Here is a 27,667-nt window from a genome sequence, read left to right as displayed (position 1 = left end):
CTTGGCATCATAGTAGTTTTAAATTAATACGTTATCTGAATAAAATCTAATTGCTATAATAGTTTTGCTTGTGTTGATATTAAGATATTTACACTCCAAGATTTTAAGAAGCTGCCATTTCAAAAATAACGCTTGTACACATTTTCTTCAATAATTAGTCTTTGGGTTATAATAGCTTTATGCCAAGTATTAACTTATTGGAACAAGCTGTTCTCAAATTAAAAATTGGTTTAGTGAGTAAAGACATTACTGCAACACATTTTTTATTTACAACTCTACTAAATATGTTATATAAATAATAAACAAATTGCTATATTTGCTCTGAAATTCCCAGACACTACTCACAAATCATTCATTGCAGAGGCAAACTGAAAACACAACAGGTACAGGGGTATCCCATTAAAAAAAATAGTGAATATTGTAGTAGATGTTGTAAAGATATTCCATTAATATATAATAAGATATTTCATGGTTGTGTGTTCTGAAAGCCATGATTGAAAAATATTCAAAACACCTCCAGAAAATTCAGTGATGAGTTTGATTACGATACAATAGGCTCATTTCTTTGAAATTTATCTATAAACCACTAATATGCTATGACTCTTTCAATCTTTTAAGGCTTTAAGATGAAGGAGTTAAGTTGTGATGCCAAAAGTGTTACAATAAAGTGCATTAACGTTCCACCCATTAAAGAGCATTCATATTATGTTTTATACATAATACCTTCTAAACGTATATTAAATCATCGTTTATTATATAAATTCGTATTGTAGAATAGTAAATAAAAATTGCTACTCCAATCCCATTAAAATTTTGTAAATATGTGGGTTATACAAATCACTTGTGCCCATATTATACAATGGGCTTGAATTGAATAATTTATATCCATTTTAATTATACACTATACTGTCTTCTAGATTATCAATAACAAAGTGCTGGTCAACCTCCAAATATTTTATAAACAAAAACTATGGTGGTACAACAGACATGAAATATTGATAAAAAATGCATAGCCTATTTGAACACATCTCATTTTTAAAAGTCTGTAATACAGGTGTGGGACTTGATACCATAAATGAAATATCACTGGAATCATGACTTTCCACACAGAATGAAAGGTGACACAACATATCCGGTAGCTAAACTAAAGTCAGTGAGAGGAAACACCCAGGAGTGAGAGAGCTGCCAACGACTCCTGTGGTAATCACCTCATGCGCCAAATTACTGGGCATTGAATAAAGTTTGCAGAACTTTCATATCTTCCTAATCGCACCTTTATTTTAGTAAACTATTAGCATATTATTGTAACAATTACAATTAAAAACCAAGAGACGTGTTTATGCGTTGTCACGCATCCTATGAAAATTATTTGTTTTTAAAGCAATGCTGAAATTAATAAATATAACATTAAAATCTCCTTTGAATGTTGACTTTAGCTTTAGTTCGATTTTCCTCTTAGTGCAGCATCTGGAATCTAATGCTGTCACAGACTTGCTTCAGATTCCAGTCTGCCTGAAGAGATCCAAAAAAAGTCTACAAATGAAATGAAGAAGCTCAAAATGAATCTGGAATCAGAGAAACGTAAACAAAACAAAAAATGTAATCTAGGTGTATTCTCATTGTCTCATCACATGCCCAATTGAGTGCACTACAGTGTTTTAGATGTGATCTCTTTGCACGGTGCGGTGTAGCAACAGAGTTTAGTACACATACTGTAGCTAAGAGGAAGGTGAGCTAAACTCAAAATTCACAATGAGTCTACCATAGCTACGTCAAAATCTCCTGGTTTTTTTATTGAAAGGAAAGAAAAAAGTGAGAACGAATTCTAATAGAATTTTAGCGATAAAAATATAACAGGTGAATGTGACGTTATTGAAGGAGAAAAACAAAGCACAATCAGTGACTGAAGAAGACAAATTTGAAGAAAGAAAGCAAGAAATTAATACTCACCAAATAACCTAGCTACTCTATCTATGATTCAGATATTTGAACAATGAAGAAGACAGAGTAGTGATTCAGTATAGATAGAAATAGACTTTATAGCAAATCACCCAGCTAATATTTGTGAACTGACTCCTTATATTTCACTTTTTATTAATCAACTTCACAGGTTGAAAATGATCTTAGAGCATCACTTAATTGTCAGCTGATGTATTTTATGATCTTCCTCAACTTTTCCTTCTATCACCATATCCTGGTCTGTCAGCATGCTTGCAGAACCATCTTTACCAATACTATGATCTTAGAGCATCACTTACTTCTTAACTGTTATAATTTGTTTAAATGATCTTCCTCACCTTTTACCACAATCATATTGCATGCACTGCAGCACTACCCATCCTGAGAGCTGTCAATATAAATTTATTGTTAGCTAAAACATTTTGTAAAAATGACCTTGTCTACAGTCTCTTATTTCCAACCTATCACCACAGATTTGTCTGTACTGCCCACCCAGTGAGCTGACAGTGTTATATTGTAAACAACAATATTTTGATCTTATGATTTGTCCTACTTGTCCACCCAATCACTGCATCCATTGATAGAGTTTCAGCTTGTTTTCTAAATGACTGGTAATTTTAGTTTTAACTTGAAGTAATTTACTAATTAGCATGGTATAATAGTTTGAGGGACAAATTTACATTAAAATACTCCTAACAACTGAAGACTAATCACTGGACTAAATATAACTGCACATATTGCTGTTTACAATCCAATGGCAGATAAGCTTTAAAAAGGCATTTAGATTGAAAAATAAAATAACATAGTCAAAATATTGCCAGGCGAAGTATTTTCTTATTGAGTATGACCATAGTCTACATAATAAAGAAGGGCTTGTATTATCAAGCACCTAGATTTGAGGAAAATCTAATTGATTACTCAAACCAGAGAATAAAACATTTGAAAAAAAGTGGTGTATTGTATACAAATTCAAATGTAACATTTATGAAATATATTATGTGGTCTAAAGAGGTCATTCAGTAAACAAAATAGAAGAACATAAACCCAATCTCTAAAGTAAAAAATATGGCTATGCCTTTTAGATAAATATTACAGCACTGTTATAATTGAAAACAATGTAGAGATAACTGAGATTTGTAATAAACATTTTATTTTGGATACACGTTTATATATGAATAAGTGAAAGCCTATTAAACAAGGAAGTGGTAAATGATAAGCTCATGTATTGTTTCCCTATAGCATTTAATGCAATTATTTGATTTCAAGTTAAATTTGATGGACATGTCCTCTCTGGTAAAATATAAAAGTTAAAAATATCGAATTGAATCCATGGAATAAAAACTCACTGTATTCTGTTTACTTTGGTATTATCTGATGTCACTATTTTTAGAAGTTTTTCTTGTTGTGAACTAAAAATTACATTATTGTAAAGAACATACTTTATTTGACTTAACGTGTAAATTACATACCATCATGACAATCGGTTCTTATTTTCTCTTCAGTCCATTTGGTCCATCTTTTCCAACGTCAGATGTTGGACGATCTGGCACGTTATCTGAGGTCGAGAAAGTACCGATCGGAGATGCCCCTGGCCATCAGCGTTATTTATTATGTTATTTTCACAGTAAGTCAAATAACATTTGTTCTTTCTAATAATGCAGTTGTTTTAGGCCCATGGTAAGTATACCGGGTTACTACCAAAGTACCATATTCTGTACACAAATTTACCTTTCTACCACAATCGCATCTGGAGTTGTATATACTTCTATCGCTATCTACCTATCCAGTGAGCCGTAATTATTATTGTCAGTTGAATAAATCTGAGGTGTGCATACACTCCAGCAACACCCATTCCATGAGCTTTCCTCCACTCCTTCCTTCATAGTTTACTTACTGAGCTAGCAAGTCTAAAACAATAATAGAAAATCAGCTACCGGAAAGAAGTGGTAATAAAGATATAGAGAAAGTTGTTGGAAGTTGTAATCTGCTCCACTTGAATTTTTATTTTGTAGTATTTTTTTGCATTTAAAACTTCTGCTGGACACAGTACGCTATGAATAAGTTAATTGATTCCCGCAGAGATACGTAGTATCAGACATCAGTATTAAACGGAGGTTTGCGTATTATTGGCGTACGGCTTAAGCTATTCCCAACAGTTATAAAGAATATGTTCAGACTATTGTATATTCCCTGTTTATCATTATCAGTTTACCATGTTTAAGCAATATACTTATTTATTTTTCTTGCATTTCCATGCATATGTATTTTAATTTATTGATTTTGATGTAATATGTATGTGAGATGTATGCTATTGGTGCACCATGATGATTGTAAATGCAAAGCTATAATTATAGATTTACTGATGTTTTTATATTAAAACTCTAAGTAATTTCTTTATAATTTTATAATCAGATAAGTCTCAGTTTTGCTTTGATCATATATCCTGCAATAAATGCCCTTCAGAAAGGCTTTCAGTACCGGTTATACAAACATAACTTCTCGAATTAAGTACGATACCTACATTGATTAGTTTGGTTGTAGTTACATTATTTTTCTAGTCCATAAATCCATACATATTTATAACATCAAATCAGTCAGTCACCAGTGACTAATTAAAATATTTATAACTCTCTCAATAGGACCATTGCATATTGAAAGGAAAAATGAATTTTCTTTTTATCTCAGTTCGTAAAACTGTTTTGTAATATGTAATTCACTGTTGCATACACTTCAGTAGAACTGTTTTTGAAGCGTGAAGAAATGTGTTGAATTATTATAACGTCGGGTGATACCATAACGTTAGAATAATAACCGTTCAGCTCAGAGATAACAAAAAGTCTTGGTTGAGATTAGCCGGAGGTTAGGCGGTGCGGTGCAAAAACTGGCGATGAGTGGAGCGGTGCGGGGCCGAGACCACCAGCTATCCAAGATGGCGGCGGTGTGACGTCAGGCGGTAACCTTGGCAACGGGACGGAGCGAGCAGTCCCTCAGTATATTGATAACCGAAACCCCCACGTCGCTGTCGCCGTGACTCTGTTGTAGTAAGCGTATTTACTTTACCGACTACGTAAACTGCTCGTTCCTTACATTTGATTAGCTTAAATAAATAACGTTGTTGTCCTAAATAATAGTCCACTCCCTTTGTATTTATACAAAAAAATATGCACGTGGGTCTGGCGAAGACTCACACTGAGTTGTTTTTTTAAAACTATTCTTTATCATAATGTTAGGACCTTAAAAATGAATTTGTGGAATTAAGTTAGAGGATAATTAACACTATGGATGGTTGATTTTATAAGAGAGCCGGCTGTAAAGAGAAAGTAGGATACGGATTTAACAAAATAATAAAAATATTCGTAATTCATAGTGATCACAAATATTTTCACAGCTAGATTTTAAATATTATAAACTATTATACTCAGTAACTCTAAAAGAAAATGTAGGCTAAACAAGTATAATTAAGATTTTATTCAACTGTGACGAAATACTCTTTACTCTTTTACTCTTTACAAATAAATTTAAATTTATGCTGAGTTAATATTGGATAAAGTTGAGCTCTACAATGTACTACAAACAAATGCAGAGCTACACTCTAAATATTTTTTAGATCCACAGATTTTAACAAGTATGATACAATTGTAGAGCATGGTGATAATTTAAACCTATTCAGATTCAATATGATCTATTACTTCTAAAATGAGATATATTTATAAAATTTAAATGTTGGTGGAGGAAGATGAAGTTTCCATCAACATTTTGCTGTGTAGTCATACACCGTACCTCGTTTAAAAGTGTAATTTCAAATGTTATATACTAGTGTAAGTCATCTACATATGAAATCATTAACTTCAGAATTACAGAAACAATATTTAACCACGAAGGGGATCCATCTACCACCCCCTGAGTCACAGTCCAACCACCACCATCATATCTCGTATATCATCGTGACTGTTGATGTTTACTTCCGTTAGCTCAATGGCGACCAGCTCGCCACTGAACATACAAATACCGCTTTCCTCTGTTTGGGAGGGTAGAGTCCACCTGTAGACGCGACGTGTTCATCACGACGTGTGGTTCCATCTATCACCCACCCCCTGAGTCACAGTCCAACCACCACTATCATCGCATCAACCAGTCTATCCATATCATCGTGTATCATCGTGTTGATGTTGATTACTTCCGTTAGCTCGATGGCGACCAGCTCGCTACTGAACATACAAATATCAGCTTTCCTCTGTTTGGGAGGGTAGAGTCCACCTGTACAGTAGACACGCGACGTGTTCATCACAACAGTGGTTCCATCTATCACCCACCCCCTGAGTCACAGTCCAATCACCACTAGCCATCATATCTCTTATATCATCGTGACTGTTGATGCTTACTTCCGTTAGCTCGATGGCGACCAGCTCGCTACTGAACATACAAATACAGCTTTCCTCTGTTTGGGAGGGTAGTCCACCTGTACAGTAGACGTGACGTGTTCATCACAACAGTGGTTCCATCTATCACCCACCCCCTGAGTCACAGTCCAACCACCACCACCAGCCATCATATCTTGTATATCATCGTGACTGTTGATGGTTACTTCCGTTAGCTCGATGGCGACCAGCTCGCTACTGGACAAACAAATATCGCTTTCCTCTGTTTGGGAGGGTAGAGTCCACCTGTACAGTAGACACGCGCGTGTTCATCACAACAGTGGTTCCATCTATCACCCACCCCCTGAGTCACAGTCCAACCACCACTAGCCATCATATCTCGTTATATCATCGTGACTGTTGATGCTTACTTTCCGTTAGCTCGATGGCGACCAGCTCGCTACTGAACATACAAATATCAGCTTTCCTCTGTTTGGGAGGGTAGAGTCCACCTGTACAGTAGACGCGACGTGTTCATCACAACAGTGGTTCCATCTATCACCCACCCCCTGAGTCACAGTCCAACCACCACCACCAGCCATCATGTCTCTTATATCATCGTGACTGTTGATGCTTACTTCCGTTAGCTCGATGGCGACCAGCTCGCTACTGAACATACAAATACAGCTTTCCTCTGTTTGGGAGGGTAGAGTCCACCTGTACAGTAGACGCGACGTGTCCATCACAACAGTGGTTCCATCTATCACCCACCCCCTGAGTCACAGTCCAATCACCACTAGCCATCATATCTCTTATATCATCGTGACTGTTGATGCTTACTTCCGTTAGCTCGATGGCGACCAGCTCGCTACTGAACATACAAATACAGCTTTCCTCTGTTTGGGAGGGTAGTCCACCTGTACAGTAGACGCGGCGTGTCCGTGACAGTGGTGTATCTGGGTTTTAGTTTGGACAACATGAATTTCACTATCTCATATTCCATGATGAAGAAGAAGAAGTAAACGTCTTTTTTATAGTATGTATATTTTACAGGATTTTTTAGAATTTCAAATGAAAAAGAACCGACAGGTTTGAGTTTTTCACCGTAAGAATAATATTAAATCTCATGTTTGATTTTACACCCTTATTTTGTACCATACTAATATGGAAGAGGTCTCATTTTAAAGATATGTTTCGAACACGTTCAATAACGATTTAACTTTTTTGAAATCTGTATACTTTGTTAGCATTCACAGGATGAAGTACGACAGTTTGCATTTTTTTCCCATACCTCGTACAAATTACAAAGAAATCTAAAATAGGATTTTTACTATTGTTAATTATATCTTTATTAATAAGACATCTACTTGAATTCTTCGACCAACAATAAAGGTATAATACTTCATGAGGGTTATTATTATTCTTCTAGGGGAAAACAGTGTCATTTTACTACAGCCGGCTCTTAAAATCGTGTCTGTGGAATAACTCTTGGCACAAAGATCCTACAGACTTCTAACTTGGCACAGTTTTATATATTAGTCCAACGCATAACCTACTGTTTTGAATTTTATCAAAAGGTTTAATGGTTGTGCGTGCGTCTTGTCTGTTCCTCCGATGTATAACTCTTAATAGAAAGGTCCTACACTGTGGTACATATGTTCCTCTTGTCTAAAGGTAAAATATCACTCCGTCCATCCGTTTGTCCATGCAATACTACGGTTAATTTCTATGATCTGTTCTAATTATGATAAAAAAGGGATTTCTGAATGAATAATTACATTTATGATATCTAAATTTCATCGGCCGAGGTATTGCTTCCAACTGTCACGTTTGCCGCGAGACATCATTTGTCGAGCCCGAACGGCAAACAACTACAGTGTGGGTACGGCCTATATAATACAGCCTGCAACTTTTAAAGTGTGTACCTCAACCATAGTGGCTCGTCAGATACTTCTAACTCCGCATAAAAGTTAACGACGGTTACATATTTCATACTGTTTTAAAACGACTTATCTACATAGAGCAGACGCAATTACGATTACCACATGAGACTTGACCGTGTATGACGTTCTCGGCACATCTGTCGATATGGCAGCGCCGTTACAAGTCCTCCATGTCGAAGTTGTCTGACAGCCACTGAGGTCATGCCAGCGAACACATTGGTCTTAAGTGGACAAATCCGAAATCTTTAGCAATGGACGTCTTCGTAATAACCAAATGATTGCCAAAAGGATGAGGATGGATACTGGATCTGCAACCTGCTGCCTAGGAACGAAGCCGCCCGGGGGTGTAGCGAAGGTGTGTTGGCGGTGGAACAGTCGAGATCCATCCAACACTCGGCACGCTACACCAACAATACCGTACCGTCGATAATTAGGTCATGACCAGTCTGTCTGTCTGCCTGCTATACGGCACGGCACGGCTGTTAGAGGTGTTGTCTTGCTCTATATATAGCCGACCTTGAGAGGTCAACGCCTTCTCTTCACCGCCATTTGTTTTTGTTTACATATTAGCTGACTCAGTTTATTGATACAAGTCACGTGCCGCCTGTCTGTCTGTCCCACTCTCACACTCGATAGAGTCAGTTTGCACGCGACCGCTACCCGCTACCGATACACGCTTAACCGCATACTCAGTACTTCGCGATAACAGGGACCTATGATTTTCAACGAAATTGTTAACTGTTACTCTGAAAAAAATGTGAAAGCCTAGACAGAATTGTAAGTAGCAATCTGATTATGTTGGCCGGTCAACTCAACCATATTTACATGTACATTTAACTTAATATTTAAGGATCTGCCAAGGGAAAATTGTATTTATAGTGTTTATTGCTTTTTTTATAGCAATTTTTCTGCAGATTAGTACGTTATTTATAGAAATGTATGTACCAAAAAGAAAGAGGATTCTAACCAACTTGAGTGTGTCAGTCTGTAATAAGGCTTACACAGCAGATGGACTGACGAAAAATTGTTCCTCAGTTAAACAAATGTGCCAATGCACACAGAAATCCATCCATCTGCATTTGTCTGTATGCAGAATTGCTCTAGGGCGAATTTTAAAATGTTTGCGAGAAAAGTTTTTTGTTGTGCACAGGCGCTAAACTCAGTTTTTTAATAGTTTGGTTTTATTAGTCTTTACATGAAATTTCCAATAAATTCATCTAAATTTATATTTACCAAATTCATTTTCAAACATAATGTATAATCTTAGTGTAAGGGCCAGTATTTTCTGCATAATTTACTCACATTTTTAGAGAGAAATTAGTCATTTTTAATTTCACATTTTCTTACATCTTGTTTTAAGGTGTATTCAAACTAGACAAACATTGTTTGTAAAACATTATCAGTAAACATTTCGTTGTTCACTGGTGAATGTGTGGTGTTCGGTAAGTGTGGACAAACATTCTTGGGACTAATACGCCACCATTTTTGTTCTGCCAAAATGTTCACCCTATGAGTGAACTTTTGTTGCGTATAGGGATCAAAAGGAAAAAACATGTCTATTATTGAAATTTGTTTAATTCTTATTCTGTTTTGAAATTTCAGGACCTATTAATATTGTTGTTAGCAATCCAAAATTGGCATTCGAGTAAAATTGGAGAAGTAGCAACCATTATCAGCTATGCTCTGAATCTTTTACCGCTATATTTGTATAATCTTCTTAACTGCATCTACCACCACCGACAACGCCATTGATGGCTAACTCATAGTTGCAGCAGAAACAAGTGTAGAAGCAAGTACATACTAATGCGCTACAATATCAATTTTCCCTGACAACATAACTCTGAATTCATATTGAACACCATAATTTATTTGACAAAAATGTAAATAAATGTTCGGTAAAAATTTTTTTGAAAAAATATATAGTTTTACAAACAGTATTCTGTTCACCACGAATTTTTGCTCGAATTACACACATTTGACATCATCACAGAAGATGAGAATCTTAGTAATCTGATCCAAAACAAGCACCGGTACCGGTACCGTGCATTGACGAAAACATCTCATCCATCTGTTGCTGTGTGCCCTGGTCTTTACCCTGAAGTAGCTTCCAAGTATCACAGTTTAATGCCTGAGTTTGACCCACCTCTGATCCAGTTCATCCCCAATTTAAGATTAGGTAAAAGTAACTAAATAAAAATTTATGAAAAATATAATTTGATTCAATACTAAAGTAGTTGGAAGTATATGCTTCTCAGAGGATTTATTACTATGGAGTTTGGAGGGAGAGCACTTTGATATAGAGATAAAACATTATTTTTATAAAAAAAAATTTTTAAGATCTAATTTTATAAATGGATTCCATGAACATGCATCGTCATATGTTTGCTGTCATTGAGATAGCCATAACTTAGTAGAATCGTATAGTACAATAATTAAATACAGATTGTGTTTCACTCTCAACCTACTGCACCAGACTTATGAACTCAGTTACTATCATCAGTTAGAAAGATGTTAACAAATTTCAATTTATTTAGTTTATTTTTTATTTCACACGATTTACATTGCAACATTTTGAAATTTTGCAATGTTTTGTTATTTTTCTTGGAATGTTTACTACATATTATTAAGTCTAAGCAAATCAAAATAAAATTTGTAAAAATTATGCTACTCCCTTGCTTTTAAGTACCTTGTGTACTTTACTGTCAAAATTTGTATTCTGTATAAATCTTTAGACATTTATTGATTTTTAATTAACATTTTAAACAACGCTCGTACGTGCTTAGCTGTGAATGAAAACAAAAATTGTGAGAGTAAGCACTATTTACAATTCTTCAAGTACTAGTGCCTCACAATTTAGCATTTTTAACCTGCATGGATCAGTTAATATTTTTATTTCAAAAGATATTTATGGATAGTAAAAATAATATATTCCCATCATAACACATCAAATTAAACATTTTTTGTGTAAATTATTCTTTGATTTTCAAATACCCTATATCTCACAGTTTACACTTTTGTCTTATATAATTTTTGAATGTTTGGGAAAATTTGTATTAGCTGTTTTATGACGTGGTTATGCTTAACAATTATCATGCAATTTAATAATGTTCATAATTAATGGCTTAACAACAATTTAATATTATAAGAAATGATTCTTTTGTATTCAAATAGATTAATTATTCCCAGACCAAGATTGGTATTGTGATAAATTCTTCTGTTTTAACTTCAAACACCTGTATCTCAAAATGAATTTTTTTATATATCTGCCTGGATACATGTTTCTTTTTTTGTTATACTTATTACTTGGTTATTTGTAGCCCAGTAAAAGTGTTTAATTAATATGCTTGAGAACTACCTTTACGTACTTTATAGAAATGACTGCATTTGGTTTTAATTATACCAAAACCTGTGTAATGTATAAGCCATTGGTGTGCAGACCATTATTGCGTGCATTATTTAATGTTAGTTAACGCAATACATTAAAATAAAATAATATTTACTTGCTTCTGATTGCTTACATTACTTACTATTGATAAGATACTTTTTTTAGTAATTTGTCTCTATTTTTCAAAAAGGCTAGTCAGATATATTTAATTAAAAACATTTATGTATGCTGTCTATAAAGTAATGTTTCTTCAGCTATATTTCTTAAGAACAAGAAAATAATCAATGATTTCTTTCCAGATGGGTTCTGGACCCTACGGTGGTGGTGGGCAATCTCCAAATGGTAGTGGCCCGGGCAGTTATCCAGAGAGGTACCCAGGCCCTGGGGCTGGTCCTGGTCAGCAGCCTCCATCTCCTGGCCAGACAGTTGCCGCCCCACAGTCCAGTCCTCAACCCCCACCTCCTTCGCTCTCACCCCATCAGGTACAGATATTTATACAAATAAGGCTACAAATTAAATAATTATCAAAACTTTTTTTCAGACTTCCAATGCCTTAATAAATTGATGATTTTCAAGCAGCATTTTGAAGCAACTGGCCATCATCAAGAAGCAAATCAAATTTCATTAGCATACAATGCAGTTTGAAACAAAAAATTAAAGTTTTTTATTATATTTTTAAGTTTGTTTAATTTTTATCGTAGTATATCGGTTTTTTTAAGAAAATTCACTGAAAATACTAAACTCGTTAGCTACCAATATCTTCTTTTCCTGAAAGTCTGTATTTTTCGTAAAATATATTTAAAAATCAAACCATTTTTTTATAGGTTTAAAAGAGGATTTATCTAATGAAGAGATTGTGTCGCTACAAAATTAGTATCACATTTTTTAGCGTGTTTAAATTTATTTAATACAATTTATTTTTTTGTTTAGAATAAACTTAATGGAGTTTTTCTTAAAATTTTCATTGCTCTAGTTGTATGTAATGATTGTATTTTTCTATGCTTAGAGTTATATATATATAAATATAAATATATATAATTAACTCTTGGAGTGAGAGTTATAATTTCCTTTCATATACCATACTATATCAAAATCTCAAAATCCCTTAAAGAAGAAAGTTAAGGACGTAAATCTTATAAGGTAATAATGGAGTAGATAGATAACTCTATTTTGGGTTTATATTAGGGTCACTTAATGTTACTATGTCTGTTAAGACACAAGGGAACATTTTTCTGGATATAAATTTGTTTAAATTTCTTAAGACTTGATCGTAAGGCATAGAGTTTTTAAGGTTTAATTCTAAAGAATATAATATGTTTTTAAAATTGGTGCATTAATTTTGTAATGCACGCATTATTAGGACTTTACGGTATTGATTATAACACTTACTTTTAAAAAGTTGACTGAATTTATTTCCAGTTAAAATAAAATTCTACTTTTAAAATAAATGTTTCTTTATTTTTATTTATGTTTAAAAACTTGTTAAACAAATTAAAGAATAAAATATATATACAGTTACTGTAATAAAACTATATCATAACATTTAAATTCATAATAAACAAAAACTGGGTCTATGACAAATCACATTGTGTAGTAAGTAGTAGTGGTATAGAAGTCTTACTTAAACTCAGACTATTGTTATTTTCTGATTCTTAAAGGTGATATGAATAAATCTCCTGGTTGATGAAAATACAAAATATTCTTTAAACAGTAATGCTGATAGTTGATAGATATCAATTTAATTTTGTTATGAGGATTATATTGAAATATGTCTTTGCCAACTGTTGCTATGATTATTCAAATGCCAATCATCTGTATTAATGCATTCAATAAGACTAATAACAGCGTTAATCTAAAAATCAAATAAACTGTATAATTTACTAGTACAAATTGTAAAATTTACTTGTACATTTTTCTTGAACTTAGTAAAATTTTGTCAGTTGTATTAAAGGGATGGTCAGCAAGCCAGGAATTCAGTGCTGTCCTCGGTCCTAATCCTGTCTTGTATCTAAAGGTCGTGGGGGGGAGGAGGAGGCAGTTGTATGTATATGTATGTTGGTTTGTTCATAAAGTGTGAACAAACAACATACATTGTGTGGACAATGTCTCGGAAGGGGGTACATTGATGCATTTCTGGTATTGTATGTCGTATCTTTGTTGGTGCTCTTGGCTGAGATATATAACATCCTCATGGATATAAATAAATACTAACTACTGTCTATAGATTGTAGCGTCTTGTAGGTATCTCTGCAGCTGTCAAGTGGTAGGATCCCAGCTAGTGTACTAATGGATTTCTTTTTAGAATTGATAATTCTTTTTAAGTTTGTAGTGCAGGTGCCACCCCACACAACCAACCCATACCTCACGTTTTATTCAGAGAGTCCAATGTAGGCTGTTCGGGCTACTTCCATGTTGTTAATAAACTTAATCTGTCCGATTGCGTAAAGGTTTGTGTAACTTCTTATTTAGGTAATCTAGATGAGGTGTCCAGGATAATTGGCTGTCAATTTGTATGCCTAAAGAGTTGTTTCCTCTAACATTAATACTCCTGATATATGTTGTGTGTGTGTGAGCAGCTTGTCTTCCAAATGAAACTTGGTTGGTTTTTGAGAGATTAGCAAGGTTACTCTTATAGAAGTACTGATACACCATGTTGAGTGCAACATAAGAATTTACAGCTAGGTCTTCAGGTGATGGATTGCTGAATATGAGTGTGTTATCAGCATACATAATCATTTCACAATATCTGCTTAGATGTTGTGGCAGGTCATGATACAAAGTATAAACAGTACTGGTCCAAGCACAATCCTTCAGCTACATCTTGACTAACCTTCAGAGGTTTTGATTTTGTGCTGGTTATGAAATTTATATGTGAGTGTCAAACTCCAAATAACTTCTGAACTAATCTTTTGCTGCTCCACTCACTCTCAGGAATGTTGTTCCAGTTAATCTCAGGAACTCTAGTTCTTTGATGATAGGGTCTTTACCTAAGCTTCATATGCTTGGTCAAATCCAGAAATACAATTTGTTGTGTAGATTTTATTTTTGTAAAGCCTTTTTGGGAGTTTGTCAGTATATTATGGTTGAGCCCGGTATTCTAGTCACCTCTCATAAAGTTTTGAAAAAGTTATATTGATTTGCCCTTCTTAAGCAAGGATAAAGTTTCGTTATTTTCAGGACTGACAGAAATCTCCCTGATGAAATTTACTGACAACTGATGACAGGAGGGAGGCAAGGTCTTCAGTGCAATGTTTCAAGATGCAATGGTTTGGGATTGAGCCCATCTATGCGTCTTCTTATTTGGGATTTCTGCAGTTTCTTTTCGGGACATTTTTAGTGTTCTTGGTTGTATGGTTCTTCAATCGAGTTGAAACATTTCTTTTTTTATTTCTAAAAGAGGCTGTTAGTTCACATAAGATTTATCATCATATTGGTGTATGTCTGGAAATACTTTTATGAAGTGTGTCTCTGGTTGGTAAAGGAGTGGAGTTGGATGAGGATTGGGAGTTTCAGGAAATCTTTGTTCTATTTTTTTTCCTGAGGGAAGTGTTGTAGTTCAGTTCATATCTTAATTAAAACCAAAATCAGAATTTTTATAGACATTTAGTGATACAATACTATCAGTAACACAAAGGTTTGAGATCCTCAATCTGATCTTATCATCAGGTGAATGACTAAACTATTGCATGATTACAATGTAGGCAAATGCCCGGCAATATCCTGTTTCCTTCACAATCCTTTGATCATCAAAAACCAGCTTTAAATAAAGTCCAAAAATTCTTTTTTTTATCCAACATTGTATTTGGCTTCTAATAGCTTATTTTTTAAACATTATAATTACATTTTTATCTCTGCGTTCTTGAAAACAAATTCCACACTTCATTTGTTAATTTTTTCTTTCAGAACTATCCTCCGAACAGGCCTCCTCAGTCTTCTACACCAAATGCTCCTGAACCAGCCGTAAGTTCTTGTTTTTTTATGGTTTGGAATCACTTCATAGTTGTGTAACACTAACATGCTAATTATACAGTTTATAACTCTTTCAAATAGTTAATATTATTCCCATTGTTAATGTTAAAATTAGTTAAATGAAACGTGCATTTAGTAAATTTTACTATGGCCAAAAATTGTTTTTAAAGTATTTTTAAAGAGAAGACAATCCTCAGTTTTACCCTTCTCTTGAGTTACTGTTCTATGCAAGGATCTTATCTTACAAAATAAGGGAGAGAGTTGATAAAGCACAAGGTTGATAGCTATGATAAAAGAGTGCAATTGTCACAGACAGGATTTGAACTGCACAATCTTTTACCTTTGTGTATTTCTATCATTTTGGATAGTTAAAAAAATTCCATTAGTTTATCTTGAAAAAATGGCAAAATATAACTAGCACTTAGTTGAATTACTGTCAGTGAGGGGAGGCTGAACCGTAGCATTCCTGCTTTGAAGACTTAAAAATCTAAGGAAGGAGATATCTTACTTTCAAGCTCTTGAGCTTGAACTATGTTACTGTAGGCATTATGTATGGTATCAAGTTAATCTTAGTCTCTTAACAAAGTTTTTACACAGGAAGTGCCTGAGCAACGTGTTGTGAAGTAGATATACTCTATTTGGGTGTACTTGAAGCTGTCTTTGTAACTGTCCACTTAAAATTATTAGAAACCTCTTAACCACATTGACTCTGGGAATGAGTAATATTTGCAAACACTATTGACAGAGACAGTAGGCGAGTCTGAATAACCGTGGAAGACACTGAAGGTAACTAGGAATGAGTAATAGTTGCTCAAGCACGGGGAGAGCAACTAGTTGCTCTAGTTACTATAGACGGAGATAGTAAGCGAATCTCTTAAGTACTCTTGGAAGACACTGAGGGAATGCTACTCAGGAAGTCAGAGTAGGTAAAGAAATGTTGCCTTTGATAAAGAAAATAAACATTACAAGTCAGAGAGTTTGGATAAAGTGTATATGATACTTTAATATGTTACTGCCAACCTCTACTCAAATATATTTGTTTAGTGATTATTTACATTTTCACAAAAACATTTACGCAAATTACCACTTCAGAAACCAACATGTTCTCCAAATGTTTACAGAATTTTCATATAGGTAATGTTTTGTGTCATAAATAATAGTTCAAAAGAAACTAATAAAAGGTAACCAAATTTTTAAATTTCTACAGTTTTCTTGTATTAAGTTTGTAAGTGGTTATTTGTTGCATAAAGAAAATAATATACAATAAAAATACATATCTTTGAAAATTGCAGATCTTTTAATCAATCAATCAGGGGAGACTGTTCCATTATTTCAAAACCTTAATATTGATAACAATTATTGGTATTAATAGTTTCAAGTTTTTTCATCCGTGAAGGCTATGTATTGTGAATCAACACCATGTTTATTGGCAATAGCTTTTTATATTTTGTGATGATTTCTGGCTCAAGCTGTACATTATACTGTTGATAAAAAAATCCCCTTTTCTACATGTACAATTTTTCCCCTGCTGTCAAATGTTTTGTTTTACTACTGTATAAATAAATTATTTTAATAAGAATACAAAAATATTTTAAGCCTATTGTTAAAAGTCAAAGCAAAAAATTACTACTAACCTTGTACCCTCCCAAGGTTCAAAGTTACGGAAAACAATTGTACTGTGTTCTGGCATAGGCTATATGGCTAGCACCTTCAAAATTATATTGATTCAACCAAACTCTTAATTTTTTTCTCACAATTACAGTTATTTCACTTAAATTATTAATCTATTGTCTGTAGAAATTTAAGTTAAATGATATAAAATGGTGTTTATATAAAAGTAGTGAGACATGGTATGTTTTTAAGGTTAGTTGTCAGTAGTTTAATGTAATTGATTAAGCCCTTTAACAAAGACATCCACTTTTAACTTTTTTTTCTCATCACGGATATTTTTAAGTGTTTAAAAATTCCACAAATTGAGAAAAAAGATAAAGATCATGAAAATGTATAAATGTTTGGTAATACTGGACGTTGTACTTTGGCATTCTGAGATTAACAAATTTCCATTAGTTTTAGCTGACTGCACACTCTGGTGCATTTTATCTTGTTATGTCCCAAATGGAATAAAAGAGTTATTTGGTTATTTTATTATGCACTTAAGTTGAAAATTAGTAAAACAATACAATTTTTTTATTAATAAAAATACTTTGGTGGGTAACCTGTATGTTCTTAGTGACAAGTTCATAACGTTTTGTTGTAATTGAACGTTATTTCGTTTACTGTTTAAATCAATCAATTTTATGTAATAAAAAATTATACTAATTACTTGTAATTGAGGCATGTATATCATTTTGGAATCCCGCACGCGCTACTGCGGACTACTGAAGGACGGCATAAGTGGCCTGGTGCTAGTGTGTCGGATCCCGCGCTCGCGGTAGTAACGCGGGCCACCGAATGGCAGTAGAAGTGGCCTGGTGCTAGTATGTCGGATCCCGCGCTCGCGGTAGTAACGCGGGCCACCGAATGGCAGTAGAAGTGGCCTGGTGCTAGTATGTAGAATCCCGCACGCGCTTGCGGTAGAGGCGCGGACTACCGAAGGACAGCATAAGTGGCCTGGTGCTAGTGTGTCGGATCCCGCGCTCGCGGTAGTAACGCGGGCCACCGAATGGCAGTAGAAGTGGCCTGGTGCTAGTGTGTCGGATCCCGCACGCGCTTGCGGTAGAGGCGCGGACTACCGAAGGACGGCATAAGTGGCCTGGTGCTAGTGTGTCGGATCCCGCGCTCGCGGTAGTAACGCGGGCCACCGAATGGCAGTAGAAGTGGCCTGGTGCTAGTGTGTCGGATCCCGCCGCTCGCGGTAGTAACGCGGGCCACCGAATGGCAGTAGAAGTGGCCTGGTGCTAGTGTGTCGGATCCCGCGCTCGCGGTAGTAACGCGGGCCACCGAATGGCAGTAGAAGTGGCCTGGTGCTAGTATGTAGAATCCCGCACGCGCTTGCGGTAGAGGCGCGGACTACCGAAGGACGGCATAAGTGGCCTGGTGCTAGTGTGCCGGATCCAGCGCTCGCGGTAGTAACGCAGGCCACCTAATGACAGTCTATATGGTAGAATCCCGCACTTGCCCTTGTGGTAGTAGCGCGGAAAATCTACCGAAGGACGGCAATGGCATAAGTGGCCTGGTGCTAGTGTGGAATCCCGCACGCGCGCTCGCAGTAGTAACGCAAGCCACCTAATGACAGTCTATGTGGTAGAATCCCGCACTCGCCCTTGTGGTAGTAGCGCGGAAAATCTACCGAAGGACGGCAATGGCATAAGTGGCCTGGTGCTAGTGTGTCGGAATCCCGCGCTCGCGGTAGTAACGCAGGCCACCTAATGACAGTCTATGTGGTAGAATCCCGCACTCGCCCTTGTGGTAGTAGCGCGGAAACTCTACCGAAGGACGGCAATGGCATAAGTGGCTTGGTGCTAGTGTGGAATCCCGCACGCGCGCTCGCAGTAGTAACGCAGGCCACCTAATGACAGTCTATGTGGTAGAATCCCGCACTCGCCCTTGTGGTAGTAGCGCGGAAAATCTACCGAAGGACGGCAATGGCATAAGTGGCTTGGTGCTAGTGTGGAATCCCGCACGCGCGCTCGCAGTAGTAACGCAGGCCACCTAAAGACGGTATAAGCCTATGGAGCACTGCCCTTAAGCGCAGTAGTATTAAATTAAAAAGTATAAATACCCGCCTTTGAACATTAACCAAACTAGTTCAGCTAAAATAACGGGAGTTACATTAAAATTTAGCTTTTTATTTCTGGGTTTACACATAAGTTATCTAAAGCAAATCCTTAGAAACAATAGTTACTTCAAGAATGTCAGTAAAAATTTTAAAGGGTACTGGTTTTGACGTTTCAACCAAACTGCGTTGTGAATATTTACAACTGGAAGCTTGTAAACCATATAAGACCATTTTTGTATACCTCCACAATTTAAAAGATAATTTAAACCTCCATTGGGATATCTATGAATACAGTTTATTTCAGCAGTTTTTTTAATGGTTAGAAATAGATTATAATGTAAAAGTTGTTTAGTTTTGTATGGCCTTTAATTTTATTTGACTACTATTTGAAATTTTAGAGTTTTTACAGGATGAAATTAATTTCAACAGATTCTTAGGGATCAATTTAGTGGGGAATCTATTTAACCCTAGAATGGAACTGGCAGTCATTTTTCCTCAGTAGTCATGGTATAAACAAATTATGAATAATCAAATAAATATTTTTAACTATATTTTTTTCATTTTTGAGAAGTGATGGGATTTGCTCAAGGTAAAGTGCGAACTTATATCAAATATTACAATCTAAGATATTCGATTTATTCAAAATTGTTATTGAAGAAAAATTAAACATATTGTAAAAACCACAAATAGTACATTAAAGGCTAAATAATTTTGTACAATGGGTGCGACCATAAAAAAAATATTTTTTACACAAAATAATTTCAAGATATACCAAAATTTAGAGAATTATGTGCACTGCAAAATCTATATCTATATATATAAAAGAAAGTCGTGTTAGTTACACTATTTATAAGTCAAGAACGGCTGATCCGATTTTTGCTGAAAATTGGTAGGGAGATAGCTAAGAACTGGGAGAATGACATAGGATACTTTTTATCCCGTTCCCGTGGTCAGGATTCCGCCCCACTGGTCTCTAAAAGTTACCAAAATACCGTAAGAAATGCATTGCAGCAAACATATGTTATTAAGTGAAAGAGCCTGTTCAAATTTAATCAGCTGTTCTTTGTAAACATATATAATGCGACAAAAGAAATAATATGTTTAAATCATTTAATTACTATTTTTAAATTTCTTTACACCTATAGTTTGAAAGCATATAGTAAGCTTAAGAGAAACAGCAAATTTTGTTTCAACTGTTTCTGCAATCACTGTTAAACATAGACTTTACTATCCAGATAATACAATTCAAATTTGACGTAAAAAATCACCTTTAACTGCAATATTTATCTAATATAAACGATGCTCATGCATGATTAGAAGAGCAATGCAGATATCAAAATTACTATCTTACGTTGGCTACAAATATAAAGAATGTTATAAAACCAACCTTAGTTGTTTTTTTTGACAGAAGTATGGTTCTCGAAACTCCGTGTGTACATATTCTCTCGATCGAGACAACAAAGTTATTTCACAGGTGCATATTGAGACTGTTTTAACATTTAAATCTTAAATAGATCATGAGCTTGGATTATATTTCAGTGACTATCATTTATCTCAGAAGGAATGACGTTCAAAAGAAATATGCCTCCTATGTCCCAATTTTTCTGTAGGAAATCGTGTGCGAAGCCGTGGGTATCTGGGTATTTGGTTGTAATTGGTATTTTATTGAAAATCAAGAGTTTTCGTTATAGAATACTACGAATTTATTGACGAACTAGCTGTTACCCGCAGCAAATCGCGCATAATTGCTTTTAGTAAGTAATATAAGGACTTTTCTAAAGATTGTGTGCGAAGCCGCGGGTAACAGCTAGTATATATATAAAAGAAAGTCGTGTTAGTTACACTATTTATAACTCAAGAACGGCTGAACCGATTTGGCTGAAAATTGGTAGGGAGGTAGCTAAGAACTGGGAGAAGGACATAGTATACTTTTTATCCCGTTCCCGTGGTCAGGATTCCGCCCCACTGGTCTCTAAAGTTAGGGAAATACCTGTAAGAAATGCATTGCAGCAAACATATGTTATTAAGTGAAAGAGCCTGTTCAAATTTAATCAGCTGTTCTTTGTAAACATATATAATGCGACAAAAGAAATATATGTTTACATAATTTAAAGTTGGTTCTCAGAACTCTGTGCGTACACATTCTCTCGATCGAGACAACAAAGCAAGCTCAATCATGACATCAGAGATATAACTAATTCGATCCAGAAGTGATACACGTGCAAAGCCTAAAATAAAAACCATACAGAAGCTCATAATCATTAGACTGTAATATGTACCTACAATATGCCTATTTTCTTTTCAAAATTACATTGAGCGCCATTATTTATTACATTGTATGTGCACTAATGAATTCGACTTTTTGTTTCCTGTCCACGCTGGGGTAATATAGTTCAATTATATACAAAAATCATAGAATATTGGAGAAAAATTCCAGTTATTTCACAGGTGCATATTGAGACTGTTATAAAATTTAAATCTTTAACAGATCATGATCTTGGAGTATCTTTCAGTGACTACCATTTATCTCAGAAGGGTAATAAGGACGTTCAAAAGAAATATGCCTCCTATGTCCCAATTTTTCTGTAGGAAATCGCGTGCGAAGCCGTGGGTAACTGCTAGTAATAAATAAATTAATAACCACTACTAGGTATCCTGCAAATGTAGGCTTGTAGATGCATAGGCGTAAAGTGGTGTTGAGAGTGACAGGTTTTGAAAAATAAAAGTTTTTTCTTGTGGAAATTGTGATATTGAAATATTTCACAGATTATAATAATTTACAATAATCAAATACTTATTTTTAACTTTTTTGAAATATTGAATTAGTTTGGGGTACCAAAAAACATAAACCTAGGTGTCATTGTCAAGGTCTAGGTTGTCTGAGTCTTGACACGTCAACAAGTTCTCTAATGTCAAATAAACTATCGGGAAAATTTTGAGACATTATTGAAATGAGAGCCTAAAACTTAGCTATAAACCGGCAAAATTAACCATACCCCTGGGATATCACTAATATTGTAACTCCCAAACAATTTCACTGAAAGGCACAATTCCTAGGCTTACTAATTAAAACATAACGTATATAAAACCATGAATTTACTAACAAATGGACTACATACCGATTTAAACCATAAGAAACTCGTTTATAAGTAATTAACACTATCTTGCGAAATAAATACCTTTTGTGACTAATTCTAAAATAAAACCATGAATTTACTAACAAATGGACTACATACCGATTTAAACCATAAGAAACTCGTTTATAAGTAATTAACACTATCTTGCGAAATAAATACATTTTGTGACTAATTCTAAAATAAAACCATGAATTTACTAACAAATGGACTACATACCGATTTAAACCATAATAAACTCGTTTATAAGTAATTAACACTATCTTGCGAAATAAATACCTTTTGTGACTAATTCTAAAGACAAAAACAGACAGACACCGACTTTATAATGACTAGATGAAGACGATTGTTCTGACAAGTTTTATTACGTCACTGTGAATTACTGTTACCGAAACATCAAAACAATTTTCACCATTGAAATCAGCAATTCTTTCCGATTGAAATGTAGTATTGACTTAGTACAATATGAACTGTGAGAACAGGGTGAGTCAGATCGACATTATAATTTTGTAAATTATTTGTAGAAATTTATAGGTACATTGTTGACATACAATATCAGCTCTCCACACATAAGTGTAGCCGAGGTATCCCCGGTTCTGTACATGATGGACTGTCGTAGCTTTAGCTCTTCTAATAGTCTCAGTATTCGCGGTACCTATTTAGTGTCAGCGACGCAATCTTCACTGAAACAGGCATTTTTTAAACTATTGATTGCACCATTGATTTTACTAGTAGCCTAATTACGATGTGTAACTAAAATTAATTGGAGCACTCACTCACTTTACAAGAATAAATCATTTAAAATTGTTTGTAAAATAAGTGGAACTTATTAGAGACCAAATAGGCATTAATCATTGACTAAATGTTCAAATATATGTTAGTAGCAATAAGGGAATTTTAATTCGGCGGTTATTTGTTCTTAACGTAATTTTTAAGTCTTTATAATTTATGTACATATATTTCACTACAGTATTTAAAATTCAAATATAATTCAGTAGAATCCTAAAGCGTTTACGAAATTACAGTTGTAGATTCATCAAATAATATTAAGATTATTTTGTTATGACATTCTTATTTATTAAAGTGTATTTCCTTGATTATAAGCTGAATTGTTTGTTAGCAGTGGAAGTGAGTCACGTCGAGCGTACTAGCTTTATAATCGATCGATATTTTATGTATTATAACATTTTACTAATGTACAAAACCAGTATATTGAACATTATTGTTTGTACTTATAATTAAAACTCCCTCGAAGCCCTCACAAAAAGTTTGTCATTTGGTTAGACTGGGGTAGAATGTGGACGTTGGAGACCGAACCCCTGTCAATTGTGCCTGACAAGCTCTCGTAAAAAGCGACTGCCCCTCCTAGCCGGCCGCTGAAAAACGCTTTATAAACAGACGTGGACTCGGACTGAAAAGGGGGTAAGCTGCAACCTTAGTAATAAATGAATCCCATTTGGGTGGTGCGGCTGCGCGGGTTGCTAGGATACCCTGACGTCAGGCGCTCAATACAGGGGCAGGGGGGGCCAGCACTAATGTCGAGATGATTGCCCTCCCCTCACCCCTCACCCCTCCAGTCATTGGTAAATAATTACTCTGCGAGGCTCAAATGCTTCCTACATCAAATATAAGACGTCGTCCCGCTCAACTCATTTCTTATGGTCATTAATTAATTTAAGTTTTGATTACAGCGGATGGTTTATTGTAGTGTCAAACTACCAACCGATTTCTTTTTAGAAGGAATATTTTGTTTAAAAAGGGAGTAGCGTGAAAGGCATTTCCTCGTGCGAAGATTGTACAGCACCACTGGCCGACCTTGTGTGTGGTCCTACATAGCTAATGTCATGCAGTCTCGCTGCCTTGTTACTTAATTTGTATCTCATCTATTTTATTTTTATATTGTGCCAAAATAAACTGATTGTCCTGAACAAAGTTTTAACGATTATAAAGCATTTTCTAGGTAGTTCTGTGATTACTTTTCGAAAAGTATCACAGAAAACCTACAGATGCAATGTTGAGACTATCGTTTAATTTGTTGAATTAACATTGTTGTTATAATCACACTTATGCTTGAAAAGACTTTTTGTTTTATCAATTGAACTCGTTTGAGTAGTTGAGGAAAACTGCCACTGAAGGAGGCTATTAACTATTTAATTATTTCTTAGCTTGAAATTTTGAGTTCATATTATATCTCGTTTCAAATATATTTCAACGTTTTCATTACGTTTGATAAATCATAATAACTCTCAACTTTCGTTTTAACATAATGGTATTAGAATTATACCAGCGTTGTGAAAACCACAACATAAAGAGTTTGTGAATGTTGAGTTTAACTCCGGTTCATCTTCCTCTTAGTGCAGCGTCTGGAATTTTTGACGCTGTAACAGATTATTTTTAATAAACAGAAATTGGCACGAGTACTACAATAAAGAATTGTACAAAAATTACAAATTAATAAAATTGTAATTGTAATTCCCTATAACCTAATTCTGGAAAAAAGAGTAGGCCTAGTGCTTTTTTTAGAAAATTATATAGTTTTAAATATGGAATGTGATATTTTGATATGACAAATCAACAATTTCTGATAACAAAATCACACAAAATTCTTTTTCTACAATGCCCATATAAATTCTTTTGACGAGATCGTAAAAGGGTTCAAATGCTCTTTTTCTCTCATTATGTAAGTTATCTTAAAGGGGAATCACGTCAATTTAAAATATTTGCCCAAAATATCGGGCAATACACGGTAATCGTGGCATGAAATCATTGTCGGGCTCAAGTGTAACTCATGTTCTAAGGAGTGGTGGCGACAAGCACATAAGGAAAATTGTAAAATACCTTGTAAACAAAATTTATGTTTGATTGTTTTCTAGTATAAAATATTTGCCCAAAATATCGGGCAATACACGGTAATCGTGGCATGAAATCATTGTCGGGCTCAAGTGTAACTCATGTTCTAAGGAGTGGTGGCGACAAGCACATAAGGAAAATTGTAAAATACCTTGTAAACAAAATTTATGTTTGATTGTTTTCTAGTATAAAATATTTGCCCAAAATATCGGGCAATACACGGTAATCGTGGCATGAAATCATTGTCGGGCTCAAGTGTAACTCATGTTCTAAGGAGTGGTGGCGACAAGCACATAAGGAAAACTGTAAAATACCTGTAAACAAAATTTATGTTTGATTGTTTTCTAGTATAAAATATTTGCCCAAAATATCGGGCAATACACGGTAATCGTGGCATGAAATCATTGTCGGGCTCAAGTGTTACTCATGTTCTAAGGAGTGGTGGCGACAAGCACATAAGGAAAATTGTAAAATACTGTAAACAAAATTTATGTTTGATTGTTTTCTAGTATAAAATATTTGCCCAAAATATCGGGCAATACACGGTAATCGTGGCATGAAATCATTGTCGGGCTCAAGTGTAACTCATGTTCTAAGGAGTGGTGGCGACAAGCACATAAGGAAAATTGTAAAATACCTTGTAAACAAAATTTATGTTTGATTGTTTTCTAGTATAAAATATTTGCTACTTATATCTTATATGATAAATGGGTAAAAACCTACATTTTTATTTTAGAACAAACCAATCCGAAACCTAATCTAGCTAAAGCGGCTATATTATCCAAGCTCGACGTGAAACTCTTGTCGAGTCAAATTACGATATAGTATCCAAGAATAATTTGTACCTTGATATTTTTAAATAACCATAAAAAATTAAATTATGGTTTGTGCCCACATAAATTTGCACAATACTCTATCTACGATGTACTGTCGGGAGAAGCTGTGGATTAGAGATAGCCACTACGTGGGTGGACTCCGCTTCTATTGCAAAGCCCATTCGGAATCAGGTTTAGTTCTAACAATATTAAAATGCGGTCCTTGTAGTGCCTACCTCATTTTTTTAATTGTCGCATAAAACAAACATAAGCTTGTTAAAATGAAAGACGATCTGCGTGTCGAGTTCCATGTTGACTAATGCACAGGCTGCAAAATCATCCTAGTAAAGTGATAACCAGGCCAATAACATCGTCTGTTTGTCGTCTGATTCGGACGTCTCAGACGTAACACATATCGGCCGCTCGGGATGATCACGATTGAGTCTCCTCGAGGTAACCATTCGAATAACATATCCAGACCGCAGTAGTTGCGCCGGGGCAGAGATTCCGTCCACCTCGGCCACCTGTGAAATAGGTTGAACTACCTCTGTAACTTACTCCGTTCCGCCGCACTACGTCTGAACCTAGCTTCGAATTGGATCATGGATAATCTTACCCGGGCAACGTACCGTCCTTAGGTATCTCCCGAGTTAAGAATTTATAGAAAAGTAAGAAACGCTGCGAAGATTTACGATGTAACTAAATATCACGTCAGAAAATGTGTCGAAAACTAGATGGACCACAATCTATAGTACGGTAAGTGTAATAATTTCAACAAGGTGTGACCCGCTCTTCTCACAAAATTACTGTTAGGTTTTAATTTCGCGCCGTCCTTCGGTAACACCCTGAAGAAGGTTTTCATAATTCGGAACGTGACAGTTATTTGATAAGCACAATCTGTTATCAAACAACCAGTTCCGTTTCAAAAGTGGATAATCTAAAATAGACGCTGCCGTGAGTCTTGTTGATGGTGGTAGTAGCTTTGATTGTGTTGATCTCTGCATCATCTAAATAGTAGCAACTGAAAGTCGCAAAGTACTGAGTATATTTTATAGAATCAACGAAAGTATTTGACCGTGTTGATCACTGCACCTTGATTTACAATCTGAACTATTACGGGAAACGAGAGGAATGCCACTCAAATCGTATCCTAGTGGTAGATCATAATTCTTACAGGATTTAGGTTGGGATTGAGAGCTGTGCATTATGAGGTTTCTTAGAGTTCTCCTCGTCTGTATCTGTGTTATCAGGGTTGACTCGTTCGGTATGTAGATAACAGACTTTGTTTCAACTCGAATTCAGCAAAGTAACTGGTAAATGGTTTCGCCGAGCTCAACAGTAAATCTAATTAGCTTAATATAATAACAAACAAATTTAATTTGGTTTGAGACAAACAGGCTCAAATTTCTCAACCATGAAGAAGTGTACTCGATTAAATCCCTTAAAATACATCTTGATTGGGATTGTCATGTAGCCAGTATATGCACAAACATATTCTCAGACATATATATGTTTAGGCAACATTCTAAATATTGC

At 35.1% G+C, this 27,667-nt stretch overlaps 1 protein-coding gene across 14 annotated transcripts in view; it reads left to right on the top strand.

The window, feature by feature from the left end:
* The window catches only part of LOC124360384 (trithorax group protein osa), a 167,342-nt gene that overhangs the window by 37,624 nt on the left and 102,051 nt on the right, over window positions 1-27,667 (top strand). For all 14 annotated transcript variants that reach the window (XM_046813970.1, XM_046813968.1, XM_046813975.1 and 11 more), the window contains exons 3-4: window positions 11,945-12,127; window positions 15,549-15,605. In XM_046813970.1, the coding sequence (XP_046669926.1) occupies window positions 11,945-12,127; window positions 15,549-15,605 (240 nt within the window). The remainder of the gene's footprint in view (window positions 1-11,944; window positions 12,128-15,548; window positions 15,606-27,667) is intronic.

This window comes from Homalodisca vitripennis, chromosome 4 (assembly GCF_021130785.1).
Source record: "Homalodisca vitripennis isolate AUS2020 chromosome 4, UT_GWSS_2.1, whole genome shotgun sequence".
Lineage (NCBI taxonomy): Eukaryota > Metazoa > Arthropoda > Insecta > Hemiptera > Cicadellidae > Homalodisca > Homalodisca vitripennis.
Note: the sequence above shows the minus strand (reverse complement) of the source record. Positions and strands in the feature narration are given on the sequence as shown.